This window comes from Fukomys damarensis, unplaced genomic scaffold (genome assembly GCF_012274545.1).
Source record: "Fukomys damarensis isolate Sample0158 unplaced genomic scaffold, DMR_v1.0_HiC HiC_scaffold_19, whole genome shotgun sequence".
In the NCBI taxonomy this organism is placed as follows: Eukaryota; Metazoa; Chordata; class Mammalia; order Rodentia; family Bathyergidae; genus Fukomys; species Fukomys damarensis.
The window spans coordinates 46,052,986-46,061,487 of NW_022900931.1; the positions used below are offsets into that span (position 1 = coordinate 46,052,986).

Sequence of the window (8,502 nt, forward strand, 5' to 3'; positions counted from 1 at the left end):
TTCTTTCTTTCTTTCTTTCTTTCTTTCTTTCTTTCTTTCTTTCTTTCTTTCTTTCTTTCTTTCTTTCTTTTTCTTTCTTTCTTTTTTCTTCTTATTAACCAGTACTGGGGGATTGAATTCAGGGCCTTGCACTTGTGAGACAGATGCAGTACCTCTAAGGTAAATCTCCAGCCCCACTCTGCTTTTTGACATACCACTTTTTGTAATAAAAACTAAATATGTAGGGACATGAACAAACGGGTTTATCCTGGAAGGTGAACAGCACTGAGCAGAGCAGCAAAATCGGAAGGGCAAAAGCCCAACAACCATACAATTCTCCAACCATGTGTGAGCTGTGTGACCATGGGAAAATTACCTAATATTGCTGAAGCTCAATATCTTCACTTCACTTCAGAAATGATAGCAAAGATTCTACCACTCAGAGCTCCTGTTAGGGCCAAGTGAGGTAACATGTTAAGTTCCATCTAACAACATGCTTCAAAGGGTCCGACTATGTTCTAATAACTACTTGTACTAGTTATCCACGTTCTGCTTCCCAGCTCCAATACAATCTTCAATATATGCTCGGTGGGTTCCCCTCAAGCACATCTCCTGTATAGATAGCATGGTGTTAAGATTTCTCTGTACAGTGGTGGGACGCTGCAGGAAGAAAGAACTCCTCTCGGTCCAGCTGCTGCACAGAAGGTGAGCAGCATGAACAGGAGGACATCTTGCGGTATACAGTGTGCAGCCACGTGTGCAGAACACAGTCCCCAGGGACTCCTCAACATTGTCATCACCCCCTGACAAGGCTTCTCAAACAGGACACTGACGTTCCTGGCCTCCCACCCCCAGAGCACCCCAACTTTCTCCCTACAAGTCATCTCCATGACTTTCTTGATGGAGACACCACATATCCCATGCTTCTTACCCACAGCCACACCTCAGTTCTATCTGTACACCACTGATGAGCTGCAGATCAACCATACCTGCTGCTTCCTACCTCCCTAACAACTGGGATCAGTTCTGGTCTAGGCAACTAGTGAATTTATCTTCCATCCAATGGCTGTAACAACTGATGTCTGAAGGGCATGTGGGGTAGGGGTTCTTCATCTATATTTATCCTGCCTACATATTCTCCTCTTTGCATTTTATAGGTATTCTGTTTTTATAGATTAATATAATTCCTTATTTAAAACAAAACAAAACAAAACAAAAACTTCTCACTAGCCATGGCCACACATGCCTGTAACTCCAGCTACTTAAGAGGCTGAGGCAAGAAGATTACAAATTTGAGGTCTGCCTGGGCAACTTAGTAAGATTCGGTCTCAAAATTAAAGAATAAAAAAGGCTAGGCATGTGGCTCAGGGGTGGAGTGCTTGACTAGCATGAACAAGGGTTCAATCCCCAACACCAAAAAAAAAAAAACAAAAAACAAAAAACAACCAAAACAGAGCTCTGTTTAAGTCACTCTGTGCTTTCTATCTCCCAATTAGACTCAGATAAAGACCACTGCCGCCCCAGCATCTAACACAACACAGAACAACATGGATTAGCTCTTCATGAATCCATTCCTTCTATCTTCAAACAGCTTTTGCCATGGTGCTTCCTGCATTTAAAAATTTAAAAATTTAGAAAATATAATGAAAATGGCTTCAGGACATTAGGTTAACTAAAGGAAAACAGAAACAAGATCTATATATTTGTGGCCCCAGAAATAAAAAGCTAGGATAAATGGATAAATTAGCACAGAAATTTGCTTTCACTTAATGAAGGACACTGTAACAGATGATTTCAGAAAAGGCGCAGCATCCTGTAATGAGGGGAAACTAGTCTAGATGCTCACCATAGTGCTTTCAACTTCTTAAAATGCTATGATTTTAGAAGTTACCAGATTTCAGAAGCTATCAGATGCTAAGAGAAGAGGCAATTGGGAAGTCATTCTGTTATTTTATGTGTGAAATGCAGAAGATTTAAATTTAAAATTTGACTTAATAAAAACAAATATCTTCATTACTAATTCTGGATAAAGGCATTTCTCTCAAATAAGAAGAATGCATTCACCACAGAGAGGTAGGTGAAAACTGGATTCAGAAATCCAATGACTCGTAAAAGCCATTAGCAATTATGTGTCCCTCAGGAGCACTCTGAATCCAACCAGGGTGGTTCCTTAAGGACAGAAAAATAACAGCCAGCAAAAGCTCCTTCATTTATGTTACCATATTACTATGATGATAAATGTTCTCATCGATGATAAAAATGGAACATGTGCAGTTTAGAAAAGAAGTTATTTTTGCCTAACCACGTACATAAGTACACAAGTTCGCATAAACAGTGGCTAAAACACTACAGTTTAATACCTGGAGAAAAAATACCTAAAGACTGAAAATATACTGGTTTAAGTTCACTTATTTCTTCATAAACACAGCTTATTCAATTCTGGCAGATTAGGAAGACATCTACAACCAGAGATGTGGTTACTTACTGTGTAAGTTTTAGAGCCAATGAAAAATTCCTTTAAAATTTTCTTTAGTATTTCCTTCATTAAAAATTATGTATTCCTGCTGGGCATGGTGAAGCACACCTATAATCCCAACATTCTGGGAGGCTGAGGCAGAAAGATTACAAGTGTGAGCCTAGACTGGGCAATTTAGCAAAAATAAAAAAAGGAGCAGGGGATGCAGCTCAGTGCAATAGCCCTAAGCTCAATCACTGGTATTAAATAAAATAAAATAAAATAAAGTATTTCTTTGTTTTAAAATGGAGAGATGGGAAAGGACACATAACATCAATACTAACTGAAAGAAATCTTTGACAATGAAGAAAAAGTTGGAGTACTATTACTACCTGATTTCAGAACTTACTGCTAAGATAATTATTAAGATGATTAAATGAATGGAATAGAATACAGATCCAGAAATCACAGCTTCCAGCTCAGCCTGGGAAAATCTGAGACCCAGTCTCAAAATAAAAAAAATAATAAAAGGTCTGAAGCTGTAACTCAGTAAAAGTCTCTGGGTTTAATCCTCAGTATCACCAGAAAAAAGTCATGTTGGATCATACACACCTAAACATAAAACCCAAACTGTTACATTTGTAGAAGAAAACAGAACATCTTTGTGAGTTTGAGTTAGGTAAAGATGTCTTAGGTTTGATGCCAAAAGAACAATCCATGAAATTTTTAAAATTTATAAATTGGACTTCATCAAAATTTAAAACTTTTACTCTCTCACAAACACTATTGAAAGAAAAAGACAGGGCAGACTTGGAGGAAATATTTACAAGTCACAAATGTGATAAAAGACTTACATCTAGAATTTATGAAGGTCTCAAAATTCAGTAATAGGATGTAGGTTTATTGAGAAATGGAATGGGGAGCTATGGGAAAGGAGAAACCCAAGGCACGAGGAAAATTTTTAAGGTAACAGAAGTATTCATCACATTGCCTGAGATAATGGTTTCTCAAGTGTATCAAAACTTACTACATTTTTCACATTAAAGATATCTGATTTTTGTATGCCAGGTATACCTCAATAAAGTTGTTAAAAAATAAATTACCTGCTTGTTTGAGATATATAAAAACCTTGGGGAATGTCCTTTCTTTCAACCAAGAAAAGACAAGATTAAACTCATGACCAGTATCTGCAAAAAAGTCACTTTTAATTGTGCATGGTATCAACGTAAAAATGTAAAAACAGCCACAACAAAAAAACTAAAACTCTTCCTTTTCACAACATGCAAATGAAAGGGATTTGCCCATTTACATCCTTCAAGTCAAGTTCTGATGCAACTTTTTCTCAAAGACTTTTCTCATCACTCACGAAGAAAGTAATTGTTCCCTCTTGTGAATCAACATACTATTTATGCTAATTTTCAGATACTAATTCAAAGCATTTATCCATTTGCCCACTGCACATTTATTAAGTGCCTCACATAGGCAGGGCCTAGTCTTGGCACTATAAACACAAAAGTAAATGGGAACAGAAAGCAACAGTAACACACCAGAATAACTCTTAAAATGAAATCCAAAACCTTTAACAGGAACACAGAAGAAATTTAGTTTGTCAGACACACTACCATGATTTGTTCATTATCCATTTTTCTACAGGCCTAAAACTCCAAGGACAAGGGTCCACTCTAGTAATCTTCTAGATTGCCCAGCACAGTACCTCACATGAGTATTTTATGCTTGCATATTTGTTTGAACAAATGAACATTCCATTTCATAAACATCTCTTCTTTCACCAGAAGGTGGGGCCACTAGGTTGCCTACTTCAAGTTCCAACACTTACTCCCTTTGTCAACAAAGGTATGGCAATAATGAATTTAGGAAAAGACAAAAGCAAAACTTAAATCCCAGGTCTCCAAACTCTCCAAGAATGGCCATTCTCCCAGTGAAGAAAACAGGAAGGACGTAGGGGTGAGACGGAACTTGGCCTGCAGAGATCAAGTTCAGAAGAATGATGGCCACGATTCAAGCTCCTGCTGTGTTTCCAAGGAAAGTCCTGGCTCTCTGTATGTTGCTGCTATGCCCAGAGGAATGCACACAAATGGCAGCCAACTAATCTCTACAACAGTGGTGGCAAACCTATGGCAAACATGCCATAGCAGCCTCCGTCTTATCGCTGAAAGTGCTAAAAGGTTCTCCATCGCTGCTCCAGAGTAATCACACCAGTCTCACTGTGAAAGAAATTTCTGGGTATGCCTGGGTTCCATCTGCTACAAAATACTATAAACTCTATGGGTCAGAAACACAGAAATTTATTTCTCACAGTTCCGGAGGTTGGGAAGTCTAAGAGCCAGGTGCCAGCAGATTCGTATCTGATGAAGGCCCACTTTTTGGTTCATAAATGGTGTGTTCTAGATGAATCCTCCATGGTGAAAGGGGCAAGCTAGGTCCCTGAGGCTTCTTTTATAATGGCTCCAACTCTAAACATGAGGGCTATGCCCTCATCCCCTAGTCAGCCCCCAAAGGGTCCCACCTCCTAATATCATCACATTGAGAGTTAAGATTTAAAATATGGATTTTGAAGCAACATAAACATTCAGACCTTAGCTCAGATTACATTCATGACTTTCTATTTTCCCAAGTGATCACAAGCCCTTTCTCCCTGCTCAGTTTCTGACAGGGCAGAAAGGTGGAAGAGATAACCACTTTGGGAAACCAAGCATAGGAAGAGGAAATAACACAATTATCTCATTTTCTCATGATCAACATATATGCAACTTTGCAATTTCAGTTCAGACAAAAGTAGCACAGACTGAAAATGTCTTGGATTAAACACCAAGGAGTAGTCCAATTCAATATCACCAGAAAAAACATTCCTCTTCACCTTAACAATAAGGCAGACCTACTTCTTGTACTTAGACCTACAGAAATAACAGGTCTCAGAAGGGAAAAGTAGAGGTTTACTTAAGACTGTCTGGACCCACCAGCTAGATGATGGCTGCAGGAGACAGGTGATCTTGGGCTAAGCGTCTTCCTGAGCAGTGGGCCGGACTCTTACCTGTAGATGGGGTCCTGCATCACCAGCATCTTGCTCTCATCCCATGTCCATTCCTTTTTCTGCAATAAAAGAAGCTATAAATGAATAAGTTAGGCTTGTCCTCAGCTACAGAACCAGGGCACACGTTGAGCTACTAATGCTTATGAACACACATGCATTTTGCTCCTGGCCTAATTTTTCCCTCTAAGAGAACCAAAGCTGATTGCTACAAAAGGACAAGTGGAAAATGTCATGTGTATGGTCTGATCTGTTTCCTTCAAGTACTTTAGGAGCGTCTCTCCAGGGCACAGGCACTAAGCAGGAGCCAAAGAGGTCTCAGGGGGCCACAAAGAAAACTAAATCAAGTATCTTAGAGAAATCACGAGAAAGAAAATATTATACATCACTTCAGAGCAGTGGGAAGAGATGAACAGAGAAAGGAAAAGGGAACAACTACAAGCCTCATGATGTGTTTGGGATGCTGTTAGATGCAAATGAAATATAATCCATCCTCTCTCCCTTAAAGGCACAAAAAAGCTCCATACAAATATAAGGGGTGATTGGAAGATAACGGTGAATGCTTAAATAAAAAAAAAAAACACAGCAAAGACACTTTATGCCAATAATGATGGGATAAATGTGTTCAAATTGAGGGGGTGTATTTTGACTATTCTGAAGAGGCTTAATGGCAATGTGTATTATACTGCAATAAAGTTAAACATTTACGCATATTTTATGATTAGCCCATTGATCAGATTTTTACAGCATTTTCTGTGAAATAAAAACATTAAAACATGTCCTCATGTACCTTATTCACCAGACCTGGCACCATGCAGCTTCTGGCTTTTCTTTAAAGTTAAAATGACCACATAATGTAAATATTTTGAAATAACTCAGGAAACTAAGGCAGCCACAACAATCCAACTAAAGACTCTAGTGAAATAGCAATTTCAGAACTGCTTCAGAAAGTGGCAAAAGCAATCAGATAAAGCAAGGGGAGAGGTGAGGGGGATTCATGGCAACATGTTTTTTTTTAAGTTAAATATTCACTTTTTTTTTTTTTCAAAAAATTGTGCTGTGTAAGTTAACTAGTGCATATGCGAAGGTACTCGTGAGAGGATATTCACTCTGGCTGTGATCCCAGCTTACTGTGTACACAAAAGGGACCCAGGCTTCAAGGCAGGTAGGGATGCAGATGGGAATGGGGCTGTGAAAATTCAAAGTGCAGTGCATGTTGAGGCAAGGGGCACTCAAGATTACAGGGATGCATTTGAGGGTTTGGGGAAGCGCCTGTGGTTAAGCAAGCATCATCCCCTCAGGCGTGACGCTTGGGTGCAAGGGCAGAGAATCCTGTTCCACCTTCATTGTCACAGAGACAGTGCTGTCCAGGGAAACTGCGGAGAGAGAAGACATTCATTTATGAAAGAAAGACTGAAGACAAAAGAGGAGAGTGAGGGGTATAGAGTGGTACCTCAGATTATGAACTTAATTTGTTTTATGATTTTGGGTAAAGACAGCTAAGTTTGTGTTTTTGTAGGGAAGGAAGATGGCTGTGGTCATGTTTGTCACCTGATGGAGAATTTGAGAGTGGAAGCAAAATTTTGCTGAATGCTTTTGTTTGTGAACTGAATTGTTTGCAAACAGAAGTGTTTATGAAACATGGCATTACTGTACATTGGATTAATGAGTGCTCTGAAAGCAGGTGGATTTCTCCAATGGAATGTACAGAGTGCTCTTAGCAGGTGAATTCTCAGATAAGAGTGGTGTGGCCACTCTCAAAACATATCAAGTTTTGGATACTGTCCCGGAGGCCAGAGAGGACTATGTCCAAGCCCTCGGGGAGACATTAAGAAGCATTTTGTCGAACTCCATCTAGTCACGATCAAAAAAAATCTACACCTAGACATATAATAATCAAGATCCCAGAAATCCAACAGAAAAACAAAATAACTACAAGCAGTAAGAGAAAAGAAACAAATCACATGCAAAGGAAAGCCCATTAGAATCACAGCAGACTTTTCAACACAAACCCTTAGGTCAAGGAGAGCCTGGACTGAGGTATTCCAAGTCCTAAAAGAAAATAACCTCCAACCTAGACTGATGTATCCTCCAAAACTCTTTTTCAAAATAGATGGGGAAATAAGATACTTCCATGACAAAGAACACCTGAGAAATTTCATGAACACCAAACCAGCACTGCAAGGAATTCTAAACAATATCCTACAAAAGGATAATGAAGGTCACAATACCATGAGGCCCAACAGACCAAATCAAATAGGCAAAGCAAGAAACTAAAAGGAGATAGGAGAAAAAGTGAAAAGAGTCAACAAAAGGACAATAACACCACAATAATAAGTCAGAATATATGTTATAACCATCAATGTTAATGGCCTCAATTCACCAATCAAGAGAAATACACTGGCAGAATGGATTAAGAAGCAAAATCCAACAATATGTTGTATACAAGAAACACACCTAGTGCAAAAGGAAGGCCATAGACTGAAAGTGAAAGGATGGAAAACAATTCTCCATGTGTCAGGAGCCCAGAAAAAAGCAGGGGTAGCAATCTTATTCTCAGATAAAGTAAATTTCAAACCAAAGCTCATTAAGAGAGACAAAGAAGGACACTACATCCTTGTAAAGGGAACAATTCAAGAGGAAGAGTTGACAATCATAAACATATATGCACCAAATATAAATGCCCCCAACTATATCAAACAAATATTAAGTAACATGAAAAACGAAATAAGCACTAATACAATTTTAGTGGGGGTTTTAAATACCCCACTATCACAAATTGACAGATCATCTAGGCAGAAAATCAACAATGAAATAATAGAACTGAACCACGCTTTGGAACACATGGACTTAATAGATGTTTACAGAATATTCCACCCTACAAAATCAGAATATACATTCTTTTCAGCTGCACATGGATCATTTTCCAAGATAGATCACATATTGGCTCACAGAACAGGTCTGAATAAATGCAAAAGAAGTGAAGTCATCCCCTGTATATTATCAGATCATAGTGTGC

General features: G+C 38.7%; 1 protein-coding gene across 5 annotated transcripts in view; it reads right to left on the bottom strand.

Moving 5' to 3' along the window:
* Positions 1 to 8,502, bottom strand: part of Nos1ap (nitric oxide synthase 1 adaptor protein) — a 298,049-nt gene that overhangs the window by 80,732 nt on the left and 208,815 nt on the right. For 3 of the 5 annotated variants that reach the window (XM_010616926.2, XM_010616908.2, XM_010616936.2), the window contains one exon: positions 5,487 to 5,560. In XM_010616926.2, the coding sequence (XP_010615228.1) occupies positions 5,487 to 5,560 (74 nt within the window). The remainder of the gene's footprint in view (positions 1 to 5,486; positions 5,561 to 8,502) is intronic. The other 2 variants (XM_010616917.2, XM_010616954.2) reach the window with 1 other exon arrangement.